Source organism: Thunnus maccoyii, chromosome 17, assembly GCF_910596095.1.
Source record: "Thunnus maccoyii chromosome 17, fThuMac1.1, whole genome shotgun sequence".
In the NCBI taxonomy this organism is placed as follows: Eukaryota; Metazoa; Chordata; class Actinopteri; order Scombriformes; family Scombridae; genus Thunnus; species Thunnus maccoyii.
Window position 1 is genome coordinate 21,763,107 of NC_056549.1, and position 27,354 is coordinate 21,790,460.

General features: G+C 37.3%; 2 protein-coding genes across 5 annotated transcripts in view; one reads left to right on the forward strand and one right to left on the reverse strand.

The window, feature by feature from the left end:
* The window catches only part of LOC121882038 (cytospin-A-like), a 93,898-nt gene extending 82,756 nt beyond the window's left edge, over positions 1-11,142 (reverse strand). The window contains exons 1-3 of one of the 3 annotated variants that reach the window (XM_042389971.1): positions 11,006-11,142; positions 10,610-10,684; positions 9,925-10,133 (exon numbers count right to left, since the gene is read on the reverse strand). The gene's annotated coding sequence lies outside the window, so the exon portion shown is untranslated. Of the gene's footprint in view, positions 1-9,924; positions 10,134-10,609; positions 10,685-10,997 lie in introns of all 3 variants that reach the window. The other 2 variants (XM_042389974.1, XM_042389970.1) reach the window with 2 other exon arrangements.
* A 236-nt stretch (positions 11,143-11,378) lies between these two features.
* LOC121882039 (disks large-associated protein 2) lies at positions 11,379-25,650 on the forward strand. Of its 2 annotated transcripts, none has more exons than XM_042389976.1 (7): positions 11,379-11,438; positions 17,014-17,372; positions 18,828-18,913; positions 19,076-19,482; positions 19,921-20,012; positions 22,033-22,185; positions 23,909-25,650. In XM_042389976.1, the coding sequence occupies exons 2-7, from the start codon at positions 17,235-17,237 to the stop codon at positions 24,122-24,124; spliced, it is 1,092 nt and encodes a 363-aa protein (XP_042245910.1). In that variant the 5' UTR covers positions 11,379-11,438; positions 17,014-17,234; the 3' UTR covers positions 24,125-25,650. The 2 variants fall into 2 exon arrangements, with proteins under 2 accessions (XP_042245910.1, XP_042245909.1); XM_042389975.1 differs by lacking the exon at positions 11,379-11,438 and adding an exon at positions 11,637-11,701.
* Positions 25,651-27,354: the final 1,704 nt, after the last annotated feature.

Sequence of the window (27,354 nt, forward strand, 5' to 3'; positions counted from 1 at the left end):
TTTACATCAGAATGAGGTGACATAAGAATGTGAGAGAGAGTGTGGCTGATGTTCAGATCCTCAAGTGCCAACAAGTGCAGCATCATCTTTACTCTGCTGTCTTAAATACCCAACCTTCAGAGAAAAGGTCAAATCAAGTAAAAATAATTGGAAATCTAAGGGTAATTTAATGATAAAATTTAAAAATCAGCCCTTGCAAGGTGAAGCATAAGTTGGTCTGTCTCTGCACATGAATTTGAATAGCTCATGTTCATTCCAGTTTCTCTTCATGTAGAAACATTCTCTTAAGCACCTGAGTATACTGAAAATATACTGTGAATAACTTTATAAACCCTAGTTTTTTAATGAATGCATCAAAGATGAATACATTATTTATGAATATATTAATATATCATTCAATTTTTAGTTATTCTAATCAAAGCATTCCTTTGCCATGGCCTTTGTTTCATCCATTTTGTAGCCAGTTCCAGATGAAATGGGCGTTTTTTTCACTGGGGAGCTGGTGAGCCACATAACATTAAGTACTAACTGTAATGATTTAATAAACAGCAGAGATTGATGACAACAAGCTGTAACAACCCCTATAAAAATTTTTGTAAAAGCCTAATCCTCTGGAATACTTTATGGATGACACTGTCTCATGGCTTTGCGGATTTAGTCCCTGGCTAAAAATGTTCACGATGAATCATTTGTAACTGACTTCAAAGTCTAACAGCATGTGGAGAGGAAAACAGCAAGAGATGGTTTACAATGATCATTTAGTATGAATGTATTGGCTTCAGTTTATTCCAGCACAAACTGCATTCATGTTCGAACTATGTATATGTATATAAATGTACCATTTTGTATATAGAGAAACTTATATTCAATACTTGTACTGTTTGCAGTTATAAACATACTGTGTTCTGACAGCGCTGAGAGGGGTTTTAGTAGTAACTGTGGTTCCAAACCAAACACAGCACTTTTTTCCAGTCTTCTAGGTCTGTCTCCATTTTTTCATCATGTTCATCACCCGACTGTGCATCACATAAGGAAGTTGGTAGTGCCAGTGTTTTGCCTTTTGTTTTTCTTGCAGTGGTGGCTACATGTTCTTAAATGTTTGCTTAATGGTCTCAACTATCCCTTTGTTTTTATTTTCAGAAGAAATGGTCAAATTCTGAACTGGATTTGTTGTTTTGGTAAATTGTGTTATGAGATATGGACTTCCATATTTTATGGAATTCCACTCTATTCACCTAATTTAAATGCCACATATCTTTAGTAATGGGGGATTTTTTCTTGCTGGGATGGTTCATCACTGCTGAAAGATAACAGAAAAACATTGGTCCCTATACGTAGACAATCAGAGCCACTGAGGGCCTCTACCTCTCTGACATGTCCCCAGAGGTGCAGTATGGTACCAGTGAATGTACTAACACCGCCTCACTAGTGATGGCTTAGCTGGGCTCCTGTCAAACCTTAATGGGTGGGAGCCCTCAATCATCCGCTATATTTGGCCAATTACTCATTTTGTCTGTTACTACTTTTGTTGTAAAAATAATAGTTGCTTACTAGACACTGCCATTCCCCTAAACCACTCATCCGTTCCATTGTCCCATTGTACCAACACGGTGTACCAAAGGTAATATTGAGGCCCATGGAACTGAGGCCAACAACAAACATCTCCAAGTTTGACAACACTTATCTCTGGATGATCACTGCAGCACAGGACCATGGGAAGCTTGTATGTATCAGACCCCTGACTGAAATGTGAACCTTTCAAAAGGACTTAATAAAGGAGAGGCAACATCTCTCACTTTATAAAGAGAGTGGATCTTCTTCCCCCTTTGCACGACCAAATGACAATACTTGCAGAAAAAGTGGCATGGTTGTACCAGAGGTAATATCAAAATTAAAGTTGTAGCCACAAAAGAAAAAAGGCAGACATTTCCCTTTGAGTCATTGCAGTAGCTACACCCTACACACCTGTTACAGTAACTCATTAAACCTGAGCTTAAATGCTTACTAGTCTAAGGATTAATTTGCCTTGAAAATCCAATATATGTGTTACAGAGGAACACTACATCAAGGCATGTTTTGCTGGTAATTTTTGGCAGCAACTCCATAACTCTGAACTTGAGGGTTTGGTACAAAGAGTAGTTAGGTCAGGAATAAGTTTAAATTCATTGCTGTCATTCTCAACATTTGCAATACAGAATATACATTTCAAAAAGATCCTAACCTATTTCTTCTTGTTATAAATCCAAACAAAAATGTTGAGTTTTTTATTACAGATCAGCCTAAAGCTGGGTTAGCATAAATCATAAATGATTTCAGTGAAGGCATATGACTGTGACAACATTTAGCCTATAATCGTTTTAATATATAAATACATATACAGTATATATGAAAAAAAACTTTGGAAAGGCTTGTATTCATATTTTTTGCTTTTTGAATGACTACATAAGAGAGGATTGCAGTGGCATTCCTTACTTACATATTTTCCCATTGTTTGGGGAATGCAAACTAATTTAAAGGTGCTGAAGACTGGCCAATCATGATGTCTCCAATCTACATTCATTCATTCTATGCAAGAGCTTTGTTCTTTGTTATTTTTATGTCATCTAAATATTTGCAGTTATAGAAAGTAGGTGTTAATGTTATGCCTTCGTGCAAGTCATCAATGCTGGAAATGGAATGGTGTTTTCAGAAAATATTGGTGGCACTTTTATTTATTTAGTTATTTTTGCATGAGCCACGGGCAACGTCAAAGGTTGTTTTAGTGTTGCCTTAGTTGTTTCCTACACATTACCCAATTTTAGTCTACTATTTCAGTAGTAGACTAAAAACAGTTTGTTGGTGAGATTCCTAAGATTCCTGCTTCGTAGCATCAATGTGCTTTGTGACATATGCAAGAGAAATTAACAATCATAAGTGCATCACACACTGATAAATTTATTTACTGACTATGGCAACATTTGAAAACAAAGCCTGTGATATTATAATTGGAAATGCTGTACAAATGCTTAACATTCTTCTAATGCATATCCAATTGAACTCCAAATCTTGGTGAATGATTGATGCCAGGGAACTCACCCATCACTATAAATAAATTGAATCCAGTGTTTCATTAACAATGTCATCATTTAGCCCAAAGAAATTACCCTTCCCTTAAAATAAGTTGAAATGTAGCAAAAATACAGATATTGATCTTAATCTTATTTTAAAAAATACACAAAAGATATATATATTTAACAAAGACTGGAGGAGAAATAGACAAAGGGTATTTACAATTATTTTGTAACCATGCATCCATATTTTGTGTAATGAAATATATAATTATTTGTAAGAAAATCTGAATTGTCTATCTAATATATGTTATGTAGTCATTTACCCCATGGGTTTTTGTTTGCATTTTGTTGTCATCCAGAGATCTGAAGAAATAACTGTGCCAACTCTGTGACGTCCAGTTATTTGGACAAAGGTTTTTGGATGGAATCTGATCTCACCTGAACCTGTAATACTGCTTGAATATAAATCCTTTTTTATCCCTGTGTGCTCTTCCTGCATTTATTCAAGGTTTCTTGGAGAAAACATGCTTCTCTGTTTTGCATCAACCATGTTGCAATTTTCAGGGATCTCAGACTGCATTGTTAAGTGAATCAGATTTTGTCAAACTTAAAAAGCATCCTTTTGAATAACATAGTTGAGCCTGTATTTGTTAGCTTATGCTTATTTTGTTAAAAGAATGAAACAAGTATGTGATACTTTTGTTTTCTTTTTTTTTTGCTTATTGTGGTGTTACTTGTGAATTTTCATTTACAACTTTTATTGGCCTTATGTATTTTTCATAAATTGATATAAAACATTGGATTAAAATGTTCATGATGTTTATGTTTATGATAATTCAAGTCGCAAAATGGGGGTCATAGCTTTACAATGGCATCCAAAGATGAAACTGATAAATTGTATTTTTTGTGTCCATAGTGAGTTGTCCACACACTTTAACACACCAAAAATACACAGCATGGGCCAGCCACAGTGTCTTTACTTTGACCCTCTTTGTGCATTGCTTTTATACTAAGCTATCATATTTTTGTTTGTTTTTTTTTCTTTTTCCTTCCCCCCCCCCATTTTAGGCGTCCGTAGCTTAGCAGGGGGGCGTAGAGAGTACGGTAGGTCTGGTAGGGAAACGCTTTATTATATCTTTTTTTATATGTTGTTAATACATTTTTTCCATTCATTTTGTCCGACTCATAAACATTTTCCACTTGATAAAAATAAGATATATCATATAAGTTGAAGATGGTGTCATACTCACACTAAGTATGTATAATACATTTAAATGTCTTCATCTGTTTTCACACTGAATCCAGTGGAATTTCCATGATTATGTACTAGTCCTGGATGATGAGTTCAACAAACCAAAAGAACAAAAACTGTTGACTACTGTCCCACATGTTGGCCTTGTGTTAGCACACTGCCATTTATATGTACAGTATCTATTGAATTTGATCTTAGTGAGACATAAGAATAATTGTTCCATTTAAAATATCTTCTGTGAAACTGGAACATACCTTAACAGAGATGTGCATGATACCGTTTACAAATTCCATAAAACTGTTTATGTTGTTTGTTTTATGTTATGTTTTAATATTAATGTTCAGTTGAAATTCATTGGTATTAGTAGTGATTCACCCTCTTGCTTTAGCCATTTTACACATTTTCTTTAAGCGTACAGAGTGGAATAAATTCAGCACACAATACTGTGTCTTTTTAAATATCCTGGCATGCAGCAAGGCAGGTTATGACCAACATAACAGCTTTGTTCTACAAACCACCACAAATCAATGCTGCTTTTAGATAATATCATCAATGTGAACAAGCCACAGTTGTTAAACACCTTTGCAGATTTGTAGCAAAGTCAGTTGCTTTCAGTAGTTGTGATTTTGACACTGATGGCATTTTTAATTAAGCATGCTCTTCAACAACAACATCATTTTTAAACGAAGGATAAATACTAGTAATAGTCAAACATTGAAGTGGGTTAATTTTGGAGTATATTACTTTCAAATTTTAGATTTAACAAGTAATACAAAATACACACATAAATTCACACAAATATGGCTCCAAATCCCCTCCCTGTCTCACCTACATACAAACTGAAAGAGGATCGTATTCAAAAGGAGTCAGTATTAGTCAATTAAAATTGAAAAAGAGAAAAATAAATGAACATATAAATAAATACAACATAAAATAACAAGAGACAATGTAGCAATCCTAGCTTATTCAGATGACTAATGATGTATCAGTTCTGATAACATTTTTATATCAAATCTGATACAGGCGTTGGCAAGGTGTCCATATAAGTCACATAGGGTTGCCAAATCTTTAGAAAGGTATTGTGTTAATTTCTGAGAGAATATGTGATCTTTACAAGTAGAATGCAACTATTAATTTCCAAAACCCATTTAGCTATGAGGAGATGTGAATCAGACTTCCATGTCATTGCTATACACCTCCTGGCAATGCATAAAGCTATTTCTAAAAACTTTTTTGAAAGTTTCTTGAATGAGCACTAATGGTTGTAAGATTCCCCAGTAAGCAAATTTGCGGATCCAATGGGAAGACAAATCCTGTAAGTTTTGTCAGAAGATGTACTACAAGATACTAAGTTTGTATATGACCAGGTGCAATCCAAAAATGAGCCCTCCACTATACCACATCTAAAACACATATTTGATAACTCAGGTTTGTATTCATGCAGTCTCTGTGCTGTGAAATAGAGTCTTGGGTTAATTTTGTAGGTGGTGGCCGATTGATTGAATAGTAAACACAATCACATGGTTGTAATCTACACAAAATCCTACATAGTACAGTATTTACTGGGTATTATATCGTATATGGCGGTTGATTATTAATAATCTTACACAGATGGTCTTGAGCATGTAATTCTCTAAACAAAAAAAAAACTATACTATGTAGGATAAAATCTTATTCCAAAAATTATGAAATAATAATAATAATAATGAAATATTTTTATTTGGTGGAAAAGTTTGGCAAAGCCACTGCTGGACACTAACAAAGTTACTGTAATGGCCCTACTAGCAGCAGAGGTCTTGGATGGTCATGTCCAACGGTCTGTCACTTGTTTGGTCTGTCCCAACACTCTGGTTCAGAAGCACATATTAAAGATATTAAAAATTGTGTTGAGACTCAGGTCCCCAAAGGACAAATGTTTTTGGTGAACCCACATCTTTTCCTGTAGTCCCACTGCAAAGCCAAAGTCCCAAAGAGAATGAACTCTTTACACTATGGAGAAAGCTTTATTGTAGTGCCACCATCCAATATCATATTTTAATGAATCATTTTTTTATAAATAATAAATATTTTAATTTAACAGGCAGCTTACACTAAAATTTCAGCAGATTAAATTCTTCCAAGAGAGCGAACGCTTGCTTAATTTAAATGACACTTTGGCTTTCACTCTAGTGCCACATTCAAGACAAACTTTTCTCTTTTGAAACTCTCTTCTGGTCAGGGTTTAACAATAGAAAAATGAAAAAATATGTGCTTTGTTCACACTTTCATATCATAATGTACAATGAACATCAAGCCTCTAGGGCCTGCTGCCGGCCTTTTTTTTTAAGTTACTTTGACTTTTTTTTAATCTGAGGAGTTTTTGGAAAAGATTCACTTTTTGGCGCATTTGTTTGGGATGCCAAACACTGCCTCATCAGTGGAGTAAAGGCAATGAAAAGAGAGTTTGTTGAAATGATACTTTGAGGTCATTGATTTGTATTGGTTTGTTGTGATATATCATACATAAAAGGTTAATTCACCTTGCATCCATGGGGGCATCACCACTGTATGTATATATGTATGTGGCTATGAACAACATGTTTGTTTTATTGTACAGCTCTCAAAAAAGGGCTACAACTACAACTACCAACTTTTTAAATTTTGTAAATCCAGCAGATTCAGCTGGGATTATTGACCTATACACACCCTAAAGTCCTGCTAGTTGTCCACTGTCAAATCACCCATTCATTCATTCATTCATCCATCCATCCATCAATCCATCCACTCATCCATCTTTACAAACCACCAGTGCCATGCTCAAGCTCAATCCTTGGCGTGAGGAAAAATCTTCACAATAGTTGAGCCTTGTATAGTAACACTGGTAAGAAAAAGAATCAATTCCCCTTATTCTCTTTATTGGAAAGAGCAATGTTCTTCTTGCTAAACAAAGTAATTTATTAAGCCTGTGCAGATTTATAGGAGGGATTTATTTTGAACAAAAATGTTCAAGAGTAATTTCAGACTATTTCAGTACACAAGTAAGATAACTGGTTATTACTTAATCCCGGAGTCCTTCACTGAATAGACATTTTTACTGATGCAATGCAAGATCTACAGTAATCGTCTATGTAGATGTGTGTCATTTTTACATTAAGGATGTTCTGATTTGTCTGGCTATATACAAACTACATGGGCTTTGTGAAAATGTTACATTTATGCAATTTTATAAAATAGAAGAACTTGTTTTTCCATATATATACACTCACTGCTCTGAAAGCCAGTATACCAAGTTGTTAAGGAGAGAGATACTGATTGTATTGTAATGGTATGAAGTTGTCGACTGTGTTTTTTAGGCTTTAGACTACTAATGATCTTGCAATATAATTAGTCAGATGAAAGTAATAGATAATTTTCCCAGTACCCTTGCGAAGATGGAGTGAGGCTAGATAGTAACATTGTTCTTAAAATTAATATATTCTGGAGTTTACTGAGAGACTTCACATTCACGTTGTTACATCTTCAGCCCCCATGCTCATGTACGTAGCTCGTCAGTCATTGCACATCATTAAGCCACAATCCACCCTGACCTGAGTAAGAGCAGCCTCTTTGCCAGTCTCAGTCCACAACTATGGCAAGGACGGCCTGGCACAAATGGAGGGAGTCGGATGGAGAGGAGAGAATGTCAGAACTTTTGCAACGATTTTTCTGAAATTTAAGTCTTGATCACAAAGGAGCAAAAGGTTTGAGAGGTCTTGTTGAAAAAACACGAGTGAAGGTCTGTTAAATATTCTCTGCACTGAAACTATGATGATATGATGATATTAAGTCACACTTTACATAAAGTCCAAGTAAGTAATATAGTTTTATAGTACCTACAATTCAACTACATACCTGTAGAGCAAAGTGTGAACATGACAAGTGATTATAATTAAATGTTCCTTTAATAATGTGTGATTATAATTACTGTATATTCCAAGTCCAGTACTGTACTTGCACTTCATATAAAGTGTGACTTAAGCTCATGCAGCCAAATATAAAGAGATTTAAAGGCAGTAAACGGGCTTTTAGTGTGGTTGTCATAACCATTCAGTATAGATTTGAAAAACGAGAATGTGAAAACTGAAACTTCAAGAAGCTCCACGTGCTGCAGTACAGCATGTGACTATTTTCAAGATACTATATTGTTGTAGAAAAAGGAATAGACTGTCTTGTTTTTCAGTTTAAAAACATGTTCTTTGTCTGGGTCTCTCAGTCCATTTCGTCTAATTTTCTGTGTTATCCTTCTGTCTAAATCTAATTTCTGTTAGAACTAAAAAAAACAAAAAAAAAAGAAAGAGAGAGAGACAGACAGAGACTTAAGTGTTCCAACTGAAGCTCATGTTTGTGGTATTTTCTTCCACATGTGGAGTGGCTAATTCAGTAGTTTATTATAATGACTGTCTCTTCCTCTCAGTTTTTGTCTGTGCATGACATTTTTTGTTGGCCTTATGCTCAAAATATTGTAATGTTCTGTCAGGAGATACTATTGTGCTGCTGAAAAACCAAATTAAATATTTCTATATTAAATTTTTCTCTTTATAATTTTCACTGATGGGAAAAGTAAATTATCCTGCCATTTTGAATTTTAATTATTGATGATTAATTGGAATTAAATAGATCAATTTCATTAAATCCAAAATTTCTAAATTTTACTTGATTTTCATACTTGTGTTTTGATGATTTCTGCTGTTTGTCTTATACATGTATACATTATAATAAGGTGTAGCCGTCTGTTCTCAGATTCAGATGATGCATGTTATCTCATGTTGTCTTTACTAGTGCATTACTGACTTGCAGATTGAGCCCAGCCTGATAAGTATGGACTGATCTTTAGATCATGATACACGGGCAAAATATTCAGTGAATGTGGATGGGCAAAATTCCCAGCAACTTTGGCAAACATTAATTTGCTGATTTTCCATTTTGTTTGGTCCATTTTGGGTCATTTTTTGCCACTCCCTTGTTTTCAGTGTGATACTGTTAGTGGTATAGGCAGGGAGTAATAAAAGTAAAAGAAAATAAAGTCTGGACAAATAGAGATTCAAATGTTCCAGGCCATAAAAACCTTGTTCATCAGACAATCAAACAAGGTTAAGGAAACTACTGAGGGAATAGTTGACTGTGAGCATTGCCCATCAAGTTGCAAGTTGTGTCAGTATCATAAAATGCATCTTGAGACAGACACACAACTAATGCTGGATAATGAGTGTTACCCTGAAATCAGCCTTTTCCCCTGACTTTTTTATTTACCTTTTGAAAAGACACCTGAGGCACAAATGAAGTTAGTTGCAATAGGACTTCAAATGTAAATCATTCATATTACACTGTTACTGGCCAAGTGCAGTTCCTCAGAGTTAGATTACCAACTCTGCACATTCAACATTACAGAAAATACATTTCTGTGACCCATTTTTAACACTGCATATCCAGCATATCTGTGTTTCTCTCTTTCCCTGCCTGTTAGGATTGATTGACTTAACAACTGTATTAGCAAAGAGAAAATATACCTGTAAATATTTCTAATGAGCTTTAGACGTCTTGGAGTCAGTTTTGGTAGGTATGTAAATATGATTCACAGTATGTGTGCATTATTCTGTTCCATACCTGCATCTGCCCTCTATAACTGGTGTCGCTTGCTCCTTGCAGGGATTCAGTTTCGTCTCCCTACTTCCTGCAGCGTGGACCGCGCTCAGCCACCCCCAGGTACCAGTCTGTCTCCATCTCTTTTCCTTTCATCCATACTAGCACTTATCTATTGCAAACTACATTTCAGTTGCAGTCATACATCCATGGGTGTAGCAACAGGGGTCCAGCTATTTTTGTTTAAAAAAAAAAAAAGGAGGAGAAAAAAGAAAAGTAAATAAAAGAAAAGTGTAGCACAATCTCTTTCTGGTAAATACTGTGAATACAACAGTACAACTTCACTGTTTGAACATAAGCGTTTTTTTTAGTTGAAACAATTACTCAATTAAGTCGATAAGTGCATCTATGGAAAATTAACAATAATAATTTCAGTAATGTTTAAAGCAAAAATACGAAACGTGCGTTGGTATCAACTTCTAAAATACCAAGAAATTCTGCTTTTCTTTGTCAGGAAACTGAATATCTTTCGGACTGTTGGTCCTACAAAAAAAGCAATTTGAATTTGTCATCTGGGATCTGGGAAATTATAATTTATTAATTAATCTTTTTTTTTTTTTCATGTTACTTTTCATCTGTGCTTCTATTGCCTCCTTCTAATTAAAATGATCTATTCTAAAAACCTATGGTGTAGATATTAAATACTCACCTCTTGCAGGGTTGAAAGGTGGCTCTGAGGAGTTTGTAGCTTGATCCTTTTGCAGAGCGGAAGGTGCAGGTATAACTAGCGTCAGATAACTTAACGTCAGTTAACTTCGTTCACAGTAAACGTTATGGATTCCGTGGTTAACGTTAACCGGTTCCACGGTGAAAAAAACTTATCAAGACGTCCATATAAACTTTTCAGACCACTTCAGCATCATTTACACTATTATGTCCGTCCTTAAGCTCGGCATGTTCCAAACACTCGTAATTTCAATAATACAAAATATGACAGTTAGTTAACGCTAGCTTAAAACCCATTAGCTTATCTTTGTCGTTGTTTCGGGTTTCAACGGTTTTAAAATGAAATATATCAATATATCAAATAAAGGTACATAAAAACCTGTCCAACCACGCCATCAGCTTTCTTCTGTTCATTCCTAAGCTCGGCATGTTCCAAACACTCGTATTTTCTACATTAATACAAAATATAACGCCAGCTAAGTTTCCTTAGCTTTTTCTGTCACTTAATGGTAAGCCTTTTTTTTCCTAGGATGGCGAAGTGATGACCCACCCTACTCTGCCTCTGATTGGCTAGTACTCGTTGTTTGGGTTGGTTAGGTGTAGGCATAAGGAGTGATATTGGTTAGGATTTGGGTGAGAATATCAGGGTAAGCCAATCAGAGGCATAGTAGAGCGGGTCATCACTTCACGCCATCCTAGGGAAATAAAAGCCTTGTTTCTGGTTTCAACGGTTCAATAGTGAAATATGTCAATGTATCCAAAAAACTTGTCTAACCACACCAACAGCATTTTTCTGCTCATACCTAAGCTTGGTACGTTCCAAACATGTAATTTCTACAAAATTAAAAGATTGTTACAGAGTCTGTTTGCGGCTACAGTGCCATGATATGCGTCGTTTTGGTGTATGCAAAGCAACTGCATGCTAGCTTGACGTTGGTCGCGCGGACTACTAGAGCGGCAGAAGTAGCGTTGAAGAGACCAGCAGACCACTCACAAACGGAAGCAGTGTATTTAGCTTATTTTGACATATGTTGGTGAAAATGTATGTATTTGAAACATAAGGAGTATATGAAAGGTGAGAGAGAAGAGGTAAATTCTGCTGCCGGAGTGGTTTGAGACGTTTATAGGGACGATTTGTTATTTCCACCGTTTAAGTCCAGCAACTGCAGTGATGAACTAAATATAACTAAGTTTTCGCTGAACTATTCATTTAATCAACCTGGGTGTGGAATTCAGTCTATAATCCACTTAAATACAAAGCTTGATAATCACTGCCCTTCCGAAGTATTTAACATTTAATTTCAGGTTTTAATACCTTTTTTTTTTTTTTTTTTTTTTTTTAGAAATGTTCACAAAAGTACACTTAAATGCTGTAGAGCTGCTGTTAAGTATTTATTTTTCGATTAATTGAATCAATTTGGTACAAAATGTCTGAAAATAGCTAAAAGTAGCCCATCACAAGTTTCCAAAGGTGACATCTTCAAATTCCTTGTTTTGTCCAACCAACAGTGCAAAACTCAAACATATTCAGTGTACAATGATATAAAACAATGGAAACCAGTAAATCCTCAAATTTAAAAATCTGGATTGAAAGAATGGTAGACATTTGAGCTTGATACATAACTTAAATGATTATCAAAGTAGGCTAGTTGTCAATTTATTTTGTTGAATGACCAATCGATTTATCAACTAACTGTTTCAGCCATATTGCACTGCTCCCCAGCCGTTCTTATCGGCCTTGTGTCATGCCCACTTTGATTCATCATGGAAGTTGCTTAAGAAAGTTTAGATGGCAACAGGAAGCAACCAGACTGCATAGTTGGTGAAGAGAGGGATTACATGAGTATAAAATGTAGATTTGTTATTTTGTGTTTTGATGCTGGAACATGTCCCTGCTTCTGAGCTGCAGGGGACTCATGATGTGTTAAAAACTCCTGTTGTGCAGAACTACCAGGATCCTCACTGTTTACTGGTCTTACCACAAATACATCTAAGCAGAGAAGCAGGCACATTTTAATAGCATGACATTCAGGTCCATTTAGTCTTGGCTGCACCTCCAGCGTGTGGGTCTGTTTACTTAACAGTGCAGCAGTGCTTAGCCAAACAATCACATTCAAACATAGCCAGGCATAACTGACTATACAAAGGACAGGATGCTTTCCTGGATCACATTAACCAAACTTTTAGCTGAAGCTGTAGTATTTTTAAAAAAAGCTGCTGTAGCTCTGAAAATGATTAGTCTATATAAACACTTTTCCTCAATATGCCTATTCGATATCTACTCAGTTAATGTGTTTGAGGGCTCCTAGTATATGTTGAAAATTATGTAGCATTTCAGTTAAACTGTGGGTTGATCTTACATGTAGGTGGAGAGAGCAGGAACTTTTCAAGTTGAGGAAAAGTAAGACCTCCCACACAAAAGGCGACAGGTCTTGAATCTTGATTATTATTGAGGCTTAACAGTCAGTGCAGATATTGGATTTTCTCCCTCTTTTACATCTGAATTCTATGTCTGTGTGATTTGTTTATATGCAAAATGTTAAGTCTTGAAAGAGGAAATTGAACTTTGATCCTGAGGAAGTGATGCTATTTACCATTTTAAGGCTTTAGGTTGTTCTTTCCTTGTTGTTAATGAGTCACACCACCTTCAGGGCAGTTATTGTTCTGAAATATGGCTCGATGACTTGCATGGAGACAGACATGTAAACACTAGGCCTTATGGTGTTGTTTGAATAGTGTTTTGGTTATTTGGGAGAGATTTTTTTTGCGCGGACTAACAAGATTTTTACTGCCCTTTAACAGAAAATAACCATAATATCTGAAAGCAGGTTTTGATTGGACCGATGGTAGGTGTCACTGACTCACCTGTTACCTCACCAAGTGCTAAGATGTCTGACTTTTAAAAAGCTATTCTCCACCTTGTTCTCTGTTTTCCAAATTCAAATTGGAAGCTCAAAACACTCCTCTGTCCATGCCTTATATAGGACACTTGTGTAGGAGAAAATAAGACGTTTGCAGAGGTTTTCTTAGTCAACACAGTCACATCTTTGTCATATCTTTGTCACATAGTACTTGGCAGCTGCCCACTTCAGTTTGACATTAGTATCAGTATGTACTGTTAGATAATTTAATCTATAACACTGCAAAATATTTACTTATTTAATCATATGTTTTGTATGTAAAAGGATCCGCAAAGTAACTAACTGCAGCTGTCATACTTGTAGTTTAGTGAAATAATGAAATAATAAGGAAATGAAATTGGCAATGTCCTTAACATAAATAAAAAAACACTCTTAAATAACTGTACAAGAAAGAGAAAAAGTTTGAGCAATTTTCAAAGCTTAATCCTTCAACTAAATTGAGTATTTCCTACTGTAGATAGATGTTTAAGTGCATGATATAAAGTCTATAGGAGGACATCTGCTGTCCAGTCAATGTTATTGCAATTTATAGTGATTTTTCTTTTCTTCTTTTCATACTGAGTAGGGCAGTTCTCTGAGAAGCCTATTATGTGGTGACATGACAGCTCAGGAGAAGCCAGCAAATTAAATGTCTTCATTAAACAACATTAACCTAAGCAAATAATTGTCTAATTATTCCCAGAACATAAATGTAGGCGTTCAAGACAACAAATGTTTCCAAATGTCAGCTCATTCAGGCAACCATCAAGCATACTGTATCAATGAAAGGGGGTTATGTGACACTTATTAGTTACCAACATATATGAAGTGCAATTTCTGCTCCCAAGAGTGTTCAGGACCCTTTCTGTAGCGCCACCATCAGGCCAAGCTTGTAATTTTCAAATGATTGCATCTTGATTAGAAGACCCAATAACACAAATCAGATTTATTCAGTTTCCTGGTCATTTATTCCTGCTTTCCAAAATGTAGACAATCTAGTTGGCCTATATTGATACCAAAGTAAAGAGGATGATAGATTTTGTAATTAGTTTAGGTATTATCTAAAAGATTTAATTTCTCTAAAGTTTACCAGAATCACAATTCATTACTTTCTTCTTTACTTTTTGACAGCCAGGGGAAGCAACTCTACCATACTTACAAAATATAGGTATTACTAGGTATTAATACTGTATTATAAATATAAATGTGAATGTGGTACCAGAAAGGATGACGTCTTTAATTAGAATGTCAATTTACAGAAGGAAAAAAAGGAGGTTGATGTTACACAAATATGAAAAGGATTATGTGGCATTTAGAGTTTAACCTCTTGTCTAATATCATTTTAATTTAAAACAAGTCATCAGTTTTACGATCGTCAGAAAAAATTCATTTGTTATTTGTTAGATTATTAGTAAAAACCGATAAAAGAGCATGTTTCTAAAAAAGACGTGTAACAAAGTTTATGTGTGACATGAAAATATGTTAATAATTTCCAAGAAGAATAATTTTCATGTACTGTAACACTTTTATTGGCAAACTAATGCAAGACAACAGAGAAACAGAGATTCTGTCTTTAGGGACATGCTCAACATTTAGCTGGCACCAAGGAATCTGTTAACATTTTCAGTTTTGAATGTAAGTCAGATGGGTAAAATATGTAAAAATAGAATGTGTTGCGTACTGCCTGAGTCACTGTGCTCTTTTTATTTTGGTATCCACCCACTGTGTCTTGCAGAACTGCAGCCCCTTCAAGTTGGAAGGAAGTCAAGTCTATGACCAGATTTAGCTTAACAGAGTTCCCTGTGGTTTCTTGTTTCTCATTGCACTTAATTACCTGTAATCCAAAGTGGTTTGTGTTTGTGTGTGTGTATGTGTGTGTGGTCCAGGTATTCCTCATGTTGTGGGGACGTAAATCTGTTTACACAGTCATGTTGAGCCTCCCTTATGGGAACATTTTAGGGTGAAGACTTGGTTTAAAGTTAAGGTTGGTTTAGGGTCATGTTAAGGTTAGGGTTAGGCATGTGGTGGTTATGGTGGAGGTTAGGATAAGTCTCCAGGAAATGAATGTAAGTCAATCTAATGTGTTCCTCCGAAGTGACAGAAATATGACTGTGTGTGTGTGTGTGCGTGCGTGCTGTGATTGGTGCTGTTCCTGCACCTGTTCACATTAATATTAATATGTGTGTTTGTGGGCAAATCACAACAATCTTGCTGTATTAAGTAATGCATTCAGTAGTCTGACTCCATTGATTCATATAAATTAATGGATGAATGGGTGACAGAATGGGAGGCATCAAGCGGATGACTGGAGCAACTGTCATAAGCACTGCAGGGGTGAATGACTGAATGCTCAGAACGGCCATTATGGTGCTGTCTTAACATAGCTCACATTTGTAAAGAAAGTTTGAGCTATGATTCATTCCTCTCTGTGATTCATGCTGATTCACTTTGTACTGGAGGTTAAATCTTTTATTCAATCCAGAAAACCTAAGCTTATCATTCGGAATAAACTCCTGGATATTCACTCTTATGTTGGACATTTGCTATTATGCTTAAAATAGGAAAGAACATAAACTGTTTTTGTTTGCCAGATTTGGGCAAAAGAATAAATGAATGGAGCAAACTTACTTTCTGTACTGCAATATCTTAGAACAGAGATATTTTAATTACTCATAAATTCAGACAGACTTGAGTCCCGTAACTGGTTTAAACTGACAAGTAGCACTGGCTTTATGAGACATTAATAGCATCTTAAAAAAACAGTATAATTCATTCAGTCAGGTTTTTTCAAAAATAAGTCTCACATTTGTCAAAGTAATGTCTGCAAATGGATCCACGGTGTCTGCACTCATTGGCTTAAAGGAACATTAGTATCCAGTTTTGAAATATGAGCTTTGCTTATGGTTACTCCCACAATTTAGGAGGCATTGATAATTTGATACTTAAAAAAACAGACAAGATGTAGCGAGTTATATATATCTTTATAGGACTTATTTACTTTATATGACTAATTTAATTCACTAGAATGCCATTATCTTTTCAATTATGTAAAAATTAATGAAAATTATTTTAAATTTGTATGCTGAACAACATGTTGACAACATTTTATCCAGTGAAGTTGGTACATTTTAAAACTGCTGTGAGGTACATCTGGATGGATCACCGTCAGATTCGCATTTGCACTTGAATGTGCAAATCTTTCCCATAATCCTTCACTGCACTTCCCCAATAACCAGAGTTATGTTACAAAGCTGCTTTTGCTTTTCACCTTACTGACATTTCCTTTGCTTTAAGTGCTTAAGTGCCCCAGTGCCTAATCTCCCATCATGCTATGACACTCTTCTATCACACGCTGTGTGATACTGGTCGACTGCAGCACTTGGCCCTCGTCAGCTTTTGGCCACATTTTTCATTCTCACGTTTTTGATTTATCCTCTACCCTTGTCTTGCCTTGTCCTCGTCCTCTCATCCTGCTTGTGCTATCCAGCGGTATCATATCCTCCCAGTTACAAGAAGACTCCACCTCCTGTGCCCCCGCGCACCACCACCAAGCCTCTTATCTCTGTAACAGCCCAGAGCAGTACAGAGTCCACCCAAGATGCCTACCAGGAGGGCAGACATCCACGGGGTGGTCTGTGGACCACGGATAGCCTCGGCCGTCCCATCTACAGCTCCACAGACAGCCTGGACAGCACCAAGGCAGTTACCATGGCCATGGAATCAGCAGCAGGCAAGAGGCTTGCGTCTTTGGGCAGCCACACCTCCGTCCAGACATGTGACAAAGCAGTGCTGGTGTCCAAAGCCGAGGAGTACCTCAAAACCCCACGTTCCTCTATTGGGATACAGGTAAGAACATAACTGACCACGTCACTCACTGCTGCTCTCTTTTTAGTTACCACATTCTCATACTAATTACACCAATCTCATCTGTCTTCTTCTATCCTGTGCTGGCTGAAAGGATAATTCCCCCTTTTCCCATTTTAATAATCAGATTAATATGTATAAGAGCTGTCTAGTAAAATCCAGTCACAGTAAAACCATCTTCCAGGTTTCACAGGAAAATCACTTTTAATCAGTCAAATACACTTTTTTATCATCAAAGAAGGAGAACACTACAGGGAAAATGTTTAATGTAGGCAGTTGTTTCAATTGTTTTTGTTCATTACATGACAAGAGGACTACGTTTCCCTACTTATTTCCACATCTCCAGGCATACAGAATTAAAAATTAACTGGTGATACAGCCGCAAATGTGCAAATTAGTTAATCTTGTCATTTTTTTCGTGGTGTGTGTTACAAATTCCCACATTTACAGTACCAATCTGTTTGAAGTACTCGACAAGGTTTTGGAGTCTTGTTGACCTTTTCTGCATGTCACAATGTACAATTACCTGGACAAGGCTTATTCAAAGAGACCTGTTCCAATTTGAATCCCTGCTTAGGGCAGCAGTGGAAAAGAGTAATTTAGGACCTCTATTTCTGCCTTTGATCCAGTTGGTGATCTGGATGCTTTGCTGCTTACATTTTTCTTCACCATTACCTGAGACAGCTGATAACAAAGTCCCCATCATATTACTGTCCAAAATAAATAGCTCTGCCATAAGATAAGGAGGTGTTAAGCTTTTTGTGCTAACGTCCGACTAACTTGAGGGCAAGTTTTCTCAGTTGTTAGCTCCAACTTTGGGCTGCCTGTGTGGACCATGTTAGTCCTGAATGTTGCCCACAGAAATGAATCCCTTGGGCAACTGAGTCAAATTCAGGAAAATGTGCCCAGTTGTTTACAGTTGACACTGTGCCAGCTGTAAACCTGATTTCCACCAAGCTGAAGAAGATCACCAACTTTGTAGAACTCTCAAATAAGCTATTGTTTCCTTTGTTTCAAAATCCTGCAATAAGGTTAGAATCTTATTCACCATTCTGTATCTTTATTACAGACCAGTCTTGTCTGACTTCTTACAATTTTAGGCTCCAGGCAAGATCTGTATTGGATTTATTTATTTTTTTCTAAGGATGGGCGGGGACTAGCAAGTCATTCTCTGCCTGTAAGCCTCTCCTCTAGTCTTTGTTTAGATGCCTGTAGCTTAACCCATGCTTTTATGAAATAGTCTGTAAATAAAGAGCAGATGCTTGGAATTGGAAAGGACCCCCCCCGTCAAAACCAGCACATCCACCAATCATGTTGCTAGCTGAAAGACAAAAATGGAAACTTGAATCCTGTGTGATAGGTGAGAAACTTCTATAATTTCTATAATTCTGTACATTTCAGTTGTGAATGGTGAGTTCTGCTATCTGTACTTACCAGGTGGAAACTGTGACAGACTCTGAGACTGAAAGTAAAGGCCTTCCTCAGTTCCATTCAATAGGTATCCAGGTGGAGGATCGAAAACGGTATGTGGCACAAACAGAGGAAGCACAGTGTCCATAACCCATGTTTTTAAATTTGTTTTTGCTTTATTCTTATGTATGTTTTCCTTTTTCAGTCTTTTTCAAGCCTAGAATTGTTCTCAAGTTTGTACATCAACATTGTCATTGTCACTTACACATTTTTAGGCATGGAAGGTTCAAGCGCTCCAACAGCGTGACCACTGCAGTGCAAGCAGACATGGAGTTGGAGGGCTTTCCCTCCATGGAAGACAAGGGCCTGCAGTTCGGTGGCGGTTTTGGTCGCCACTCTGAGCCCAGCACGCCCACGCAATATGGGGCCATCCGTACGGTGCGCACACAGGGCCTGTTCAGTTACAGGGAGGACTACCGGCCGTCCAGCGGGCCCTCAAGCCCGCAGCCTGAACCCTGGCTGGTTGAACCCAGCCTGGAGAGCACCGAGACAGGCCGTGTGTCCCCCCTTCGCAGGGATGGCAGCTGGTTTATGCAGCTCCTTCACAATGAAACCAAGCGGCTGGAAGGATGGTGCAAAGAGATGGAGAGAGAGGCAGAGGAGCATGACCTGTCGGAGGAGAGTGAGTGTCTACGTTTATTGTCTGATGCCAATGCTTTAAGGATATGTGGCACAAAACTGATGCATTATAAGATTTTTTTCTGCAGTATGTATACAGTAACTGTATATTCACATTACTAGAATTTAACTGAATTGGTAGTGAAACACGTCTTTTTTTAGGAATATATACCTTTTAGATCAAAATGTAGATAGAAATCTTGGCAATCAGAGCAGCCAGAATAAGTCTTTTACCTTCACTTGGAGCCCAAGTGAACATTCAAAGTATTAGCTGTCATGTTGACTATGAAAACACTGAATCATGAAAGATATTTTGTGAGCAGATTGGATCTTTGTGAAGGACTGAAAGACATTGTTCAACATGTTGGCCTTTGCCAAGCTGTCAGTGATAAAACCAGAATCTCTCTCTCTCTCTCTCTCTCTCTCTCTCTGTGTTTGGCAGTCCTAGGAAAAATCCGGAGTGCAGTGGGAAGTGCTCAGCTCCTAATGTCTCAAAAGTTTCAGCAGTTTTACTGGCTTTGTCAGCAGAATCTGGTGAGTGATCAGTAACAAACCAACCTGTCGTAGGTGGTTATGATCAAAAACACTGCATAGGCTTACATGGTGTTAATGTGTTACCTAGAAGTATTACAATGGATCACGGGTAAACTTGTTGATGGCCTTCTCTTTATCTGAGCTTTGAAAAGATGCTCGGCCTGACGCTGCACTTGTTCGCCTTCCAGAAATAGACCACAGAGATCGATAGCGAAACAGTCCCTCTGCCGCTATTGACCCCACAGTAAACCAAAGGGGAATTCCAATTGGAAGCAGCACCTGTGTTGAGGCTATCCATTAATGCACAGAGGCAGCAGTTTGAATGGGATCTCAGAGTTTGAATAATGGACTGCCACACTGTCTCACTGTTTAGCCCTCATGTCACGTCGACTGGAAATTTATACCTTTTCTAATGCTAAGTACTCACAGAGTCAGCATATATCAGGAAAAGGTAGTGTCATAAGTGGGGATGTTTGTGGAGATACAGTAGAGAGAGACAGTGAAAGAGACAGGCAGGTACTTAATCACACCTTTCTAAAGCGTAGCAAATTTTTTAAATGAAATGCAAAACCTTGTGGAGGTGGTTGAAATGTGCCTGCCTGTTCTCTCACTGCCTTTATGTTGGTTTTTTTTTTGTGCTTTTGTGTGTATGTCTTAACTCAGAGTGTTGCTCTTTTTTGGATGGTTTTGGGGCGCACACGCTCCCTCTCTCCACAAAGATAATAGGATGATGAATTAAGTCGAACATCGGTAGTGACAAGCCTTAGATTGCCCTGAGCTTTCAGACGTGTTTGAAGAGAACGACTCCCTGTTGGACAGAGGGAGAACTGCAAGATGTCTAAAAATAGCTCTGAAGGTGCTTTAAAGTTTGACTTGACTGACCTTTTCTTGGTCTGACTTCTGACTTCTGACTTCTCACACTCATTATGTGTTTGTCGTCTGTGGTAATGAGTACATGAGTGTGTGAGTTGCGCTTTGCACTTCACACAACATCAGTAACTTGATAGGTAGAGTATCATGAACAGCAATGAGAACCGAAATTGCTTGTCATTTAAATTTCACAGAATAGTGATAATATGGCAAAATGGAATTAGAATTCAATTATAGCCTAAAATGTACAAGTTTTCTGTATATGTGATGTTTGATTTGTCTCCTTTACTCACCTGTCATTCTCCAATTTAGAGCAGCAACGATTAGTCGATTATTTGATTAGTTGCCAACTATTAAACTAATCTCCAACTATTTTAATGGTCTATTAATCATTTTGAGTCATTTTTAAGAAGAAAATTGCCAAATTCTGTGATTTCAGCCTCTCAAATGTGAATATTTTCTGGTTTCTTTTGTCCTCTGTGACAGTTAACTGGATATCTTTGGGTTATTGGGGATATCACCCTGGGCTTTGGGAAACAGTGATCAACAATTTTCACACTTTTCTGACATTTTCTGGACCAAACAACCAAACCATTAATTGAGAAAATAATTGACAGATTAATAGATAATGAAAAGAATCGTTAGTTTCAGCCCTACCCCACGGCATATGATCATAAAAATGTGTTTTGTATTAAACTGTTGATCCAGCACACATTCAACTAACTCTGCTATTATTTAAAAAAGGTAATTTAAGGAAGTTGAAGGATGGACCCAGAGAACTTTCTCATGTTAGTTGAGGTTATGAAGCAGTGTTGGTGTTGTACTGCCACACAGTGGGGGAAAGGGTGAGGTGAAAATGTTGATGTGGCTAAGCATACCAGCAGCAATATTTAATATTTAACAATAAAGTAGTTTTAAAGACTTGCTTGGTAATTTTAGTCAAATATTTCTTTCTATTTTTCATATATTTAAACAAATATTTGTTACATTGCTGCAGTTTCAGAACAAGTAATACAAATCTGGAATTCTTTACTAGTACTGTTAGTGTTTAAATGTTTAGTAATCCTGCACATAACAAAAATGGGAAATCATCATTCAAAACCCCCCACTACATTTTTGTTCTTCACCTACTCACCCACCGCTTCTCCAGGACCCCAGTGCCATGCCCAGACCCACATCTCAGGACCTGGCTGGATTCTGGGACCTCTTGCAGCTTTCCATCGATGACGTCACTGCCAAGTTTGATGAGCTGCAGCAGATCAAGAGCAACCAGTGGCAGCTGGTGGAGAGCCCAGAGAAGAAGGTAAAAACTGTTTTTTTTAGGGTTCTACACACTCATAATAATTAGTCTTAATGGTCTCCAGATGAACTTGTTCAGCTTTGGAGGAAACAGCATTTGCCTTCCTCTTTTAGGCTTGTGACCAGCAGGAGGTTGTTCATTCTTATCATAAAACTGCAGGGACAATATAAAGAGGCAATATCGGTTCAGCTCAGGCAGCTAGTAGCATCTCCTAAAGTGCTTGTTTTTCCATTAAAATCATTGGATGTTATAATAAGTCAATAAGTTGTTCTGTCTGTCTGATCCACATTGTCATAGCAGCCTTATATCTGTGGAAATGGGAGACAAAGTTATGCCACCAGCATCTACTGATGTCAAACCAGTTCTACAAATGAAAATTCATACAAACAGTATGATTTTGAGATTTCCTGTTGTCAGGCTCAACTAATGGATGAGAAAAACATGTAATTGTCACTAATACACTGTTGACCAGCATTTGAACTCATAGAGCACTTAAACTACCATTGTATTGACTGAATTTAAGTACATAGTCGTAACTGTCCTACTTGGCTGTGAATATGATTTCATAGAGTTTGGACAGAGAAATGGGCAGATACACAGTACGTTTATGAAAGTCCAGTCAATTTAACCTCTTTATTTTTTATAGCATTTCTTAAAACAGATTTTGAAGTATATCACAGTACAAAATGAAAATGAAAACATGATTAGATTATTGACAGATGACAATACACAATTAATCAAAAGATAAAGCACATATATATAACATTTAGGATCTTAAACTATCCAGTTAAATCGCCCATATCCAGCAGCTTAAATGAAAGCACATTTCTACGAGCGGTGCTTGTGGATGAACGAGCTGCAGTTATAAAAAGAACATTTAGATGATAATGTGTTTTTTAGAGATAGAGAAGATCCTTCAGGGCACTCGGATAATTATCTTCATGCTACAGTTGTAGTTCGTGAGGGAGTTTTTTTTTTTTTTACCTCCAGCAGTTAATACGCATATTGCAAGCTCCATGAAGCTAAGCCCGAACAATGACACAGATGCTCAGTATTTGGCTTTTCTCCTTCAAGGCAGGCTTACTTTTATACCAGTAGAAAAGCTTATTCTGTATTAAAAAGTTATTGTATATCAGTGTGTTCAGATTTGTAGATTTTAGCCATTTCTATCTTCAGGTGACCTGCGTCTCCACAAGCTTTAATACCATGATACACATATGTTCTAGTGATTGTAAGAGTCTGTATATTAGAGGCTTACAGACAAATTTAGATGAATCCATACACTCTATAGTGAATAAAACTCCCCTGAACATTTAATTTAATCTGTACTCATTCATCATTTATCAGTTTACTTATGAAATGTAACCACTATGGCAGTGTTTCATCTGCTGGTTAATATTATACCTCATGCACTGAGCTGAATAAATAGTCTCTCTTGTTTTTCCATAATTAGGTAATATAAAACCTCAAAATAAAATAAAGCAACATAAAATTAATTACCAGAATGAAAATATATTGCTTTGATTGTCTAGATTTACCAGTTAATTTACAGTATATTCTGTTATGATAAAGGGCTTTTTATTATCTGGCCCATATCCACTAATAAACATTTTGAGTTACACTGTTTTGTTAGTATTTTTCTCCTGTGGATCAACTTGTTCTGTGGGATATATTGCTTTAATAATAAGTCCTGCAATTGTTAACCTTGTTTAATCTGTATCCTTAGGAGCGGAAGTGGCCACCACCTCTGCCAAAGAGGCCGGCCAAAGGGCGTGGTGGCGTGACACGGGAGCGCTCTCTGGACCTTCAGGACCGCCAGCGACAGGAAGCCCGCAGACGCCTCATGGCTGCCAAACGAGCAGCTTCTTTCAGACAGAACTCAGCCACAGAGAGGGCAGACAGCATCGAGATCTACATCCCAGAGGCCCAGACACGGCTTTGAGGTCCACGGATTTATCCTCTGCTCCTCTTGTCCACCTCCACCCAACACCAGCTCGTGGCGTCACATCCAGGCCTCCTCCTGCTGTCATCATTTGTCACTATTCGTCCCACTTTGTCATCTGTTGCCATTCTCTGGGTTGTCCCTACTGAAGCTACACTAGGCCAGATTTCAGCTGAGAGTGCATCCCTCATATGAGCCCAAATGACAGTGTGGCACTGCCATAAGGAAGTCTTCCCTGAGTGAGAAGCTCTACATTCACCAACTTTAATTCTTGAGTCAGGGGTGGTTGCTTCTTTACCCACAAGTGGTAAGTGATAAATTAGAAATTTAGAGTGAAGCCCAAACTGTCTCCAAAACAGCAAAAACTGGACACACCAGCGTTAGACCTTCTGCCTCTTTTCCCTGGCGTAATTTATGGGTGTTAAAGGTCAAAAAGTGTGAAGTTTCCTAGTGTAGCTTTACGCCCACAGTGGACTTTTTGCCACAGGTTCTGCGCCATGAGAATGAGCTGCTATTCCCCAAAATAAACATTTCACTTGGGATTAATTTGAGCAAAATTAATTCAAGTTAGTAGTTTTTTTTTTCATCATTGCCATTACTGTTAAAACTCTAGTCGTCTCCATTGTTGCCATTGCCCCACTGTGAGTAAAGGTAATGCTATACTTGCCACATTCAAAGGGAAACACAAAGTGCAACTTTTCTAAAACGTCTCTCACCAGCAACAATGGTCTTGGGCTAAAGCATCCTGTGTTAAGGCACAGTGGCAGCACAGATTGGTTTTCCCCACAGAAATGTATCTTAGCAAGTTAGGAAAGCCTCTGAAAAATATAAGGATAGTAAGAAATGTTTGACAGCATGTCTGAAGTGGTGCACAACTGTACTCCATACTATCTTTCTACCTACAGTAAACCTGCATCATCTGTCCATTTTTAACCAGGCATGCTGCAGCTGTTGACCAGTGTTGCTGACCGAGATCGGGAAAATATCGTTACAAATCCCAAACCATCATTTCAACATTTATTCATTTTCATTCACATACTACCATCCCTCTTAGGACTACACACTTTTAAGATATGTATGTTATCTGCTGCTGGATACATTTCCATTGCAGAACAAATATGAATTATTAACAAAAGACAGTTTTGCGCAGCCTGGAAGAGGTGACTGTATCAAACAATGCATTTTGCACCTTATAATATTCATGTTTGTATTTCCAAGGGAAATGTAGTTTATGAAGCTCATGTGATAATGTTGCAGTTGAATTGCAAGGACAGAAATGGAAAATTTACTACCGAATTTCATGTTACTCTATATAGTAGGTCATATAAATTGCACCTTGTGTTGTTTTATTTTCATTCCTTTCTGGAGGCATTCAGGCCTCTCGTAATTAAAATATTGTGATTCTAACACTTTTAATTATACTTACAGTATCTATCATATGACCAACATCACAATCTACAGTATACATTTAGTATAAATAGTTAAAACAATTGTGGGTTGATTTGACAGTACATTTGTCTTGCTGATTAAGGGGTGTTTCTTAGCTAACAGGAACCATTTCTCATAACACACTGCATCCGACCTTTTGTTCCAAGTGGCGCATAATGAAAACACTTCTGTTGTTATTTTAATCTGCTCATGTAGTCTAGGAAAGACAGGTGCAAATGACACTTTAACAATATTCAGTTACTATAGTAAATGGTGCTGCTTTTTACTCTAAAACTGTTGTCCTTTACCCAGTCCTATGTGCACGCACACACACACTCAAGGACTTTTTAACAGAGATTTATTAATATGTGACTTGACTTGACCAGTGACTTGTGGTAGATTGTGACTTTAGAAAAGATCATCTTTGCAATGCTTTTGCTCTCAGTGATTTAAATGAGGAGAAGGTTTTATTATTCAACTTCCTTTCTCACATGCAAAGAAGTCAGAGATATTTATTTATCAAAGGGGAGAGATTACAGGCTTTGACATTCCACCAAACTTAAAGTAAAATATGCCCAACCTGAGCCAAGGGCATACTGCTATAGCTAGCTGAGCATACTGTCCATATTGTATACTACACCAACAATAGGCGCTTTCAGACCAAACAGTTCTGAGGACTCCCTGAGAGGAACTACCACTGGGGAGCTCCCCCGAGAACTACATACCTTCAAGGGCTTTTTTTCTGTTTGCATTTGCACCACCGATAGGAACGCTGAAGTGACATAAGCTGGCCCGTGGTTGGTATAGCAGCATCACTTCGGCGCAAGATACAACAATGACAAGATGGAGGATGTTGTGACTCAATAGAACCTGGACTTCATAGTTGGTCCATTTGTTTGTATTTTGTTCCATTTTTTTAAGGCTAACGTTAAGAGCTGTTGTTTACAAGGATAACGTTTTAGCACAGGTTTTTAAAAATGGTGGCTGCCAATCACTGTACACTTACGTCACTCAAGGTTCCTCTTGTGCTGGGAGAGTACCTACCCTGAGGTAGGAGCTAAAAAAGTCCCTCAAGAACTACGATCGTTCCCAGTTCCTGCAGTGCAGACACAATAAAAAGGGGGTAGTTCCTCCAACGGTTCTTAGAACTATGAAAAAGTTCCTCCAGTCCGAAAGCGCCTAATGATTCCCAGACATTTGAAATACACACCCATCCATCCTCATTTGCCAATCTAACCCCTGCTAATTAAAACAAATGTTGACATAGGGCCACTATCATTATGCTGCAGTACAATTTTAAATGCTTCCCATTTTATAAATTAGAATGGCACTCAGTAGGGGAGAGCAGTCTGTGTACTGTAAATACTTGAGTGAGGCAGTGAGATGTACTTGTCGGGAAGGAATATACGATGGGCTTATTTTGCTTGCATTGAGGCTTTTATGTGTCTGACCAACAGTTGGAGTATTTTACTTTGTGACTTGTGTACATCAGTGCTAAATCTGAAACCCTTACCTTTACCAGACGGCCTTAACCAAAACACTCATGAATGTAGAGCCTCTAACGATGCAAAAAAAAAAGAAAAAAATACACCCCAGGAGATGCGCAGATGCTAAAAATCCAACTAAAATTGGACAGGAGACAAGTCGCTTCCAGACTTTTTATTTTATTTTTGTTAAACTAGATCTAGTTTTTTTTTTAAACTTTATTCTTTTTTTTAAATTTTCATTGGTTTTTAAGATGAAACATGAACAGAAACATAAATAATAGAAGACACCAAGCCAGGTCACCAAGAGGTAATTTC

Coding starts and splice junctions, on each gene's coding strand:
- LOC121882039 (XM_042389975.1), top strand. CDS start 11,671: ATGTATTTGAAACATAAGGAGTATATGAAAG. Junction 11,702..17,013: donor ACATAAGGAGTATATGAAAG/GTGAGAGAGAAG, acceptor TGTGCTATCCAG/CGGTATCATATCCTCCCAGT. Junction 17,373..18,827: donor GTTCCTCTATTGGGATACAG/GTAAGAACATAA, acceptor TGTACTTACCAG/GTGGAAACTGTGACAGACTC.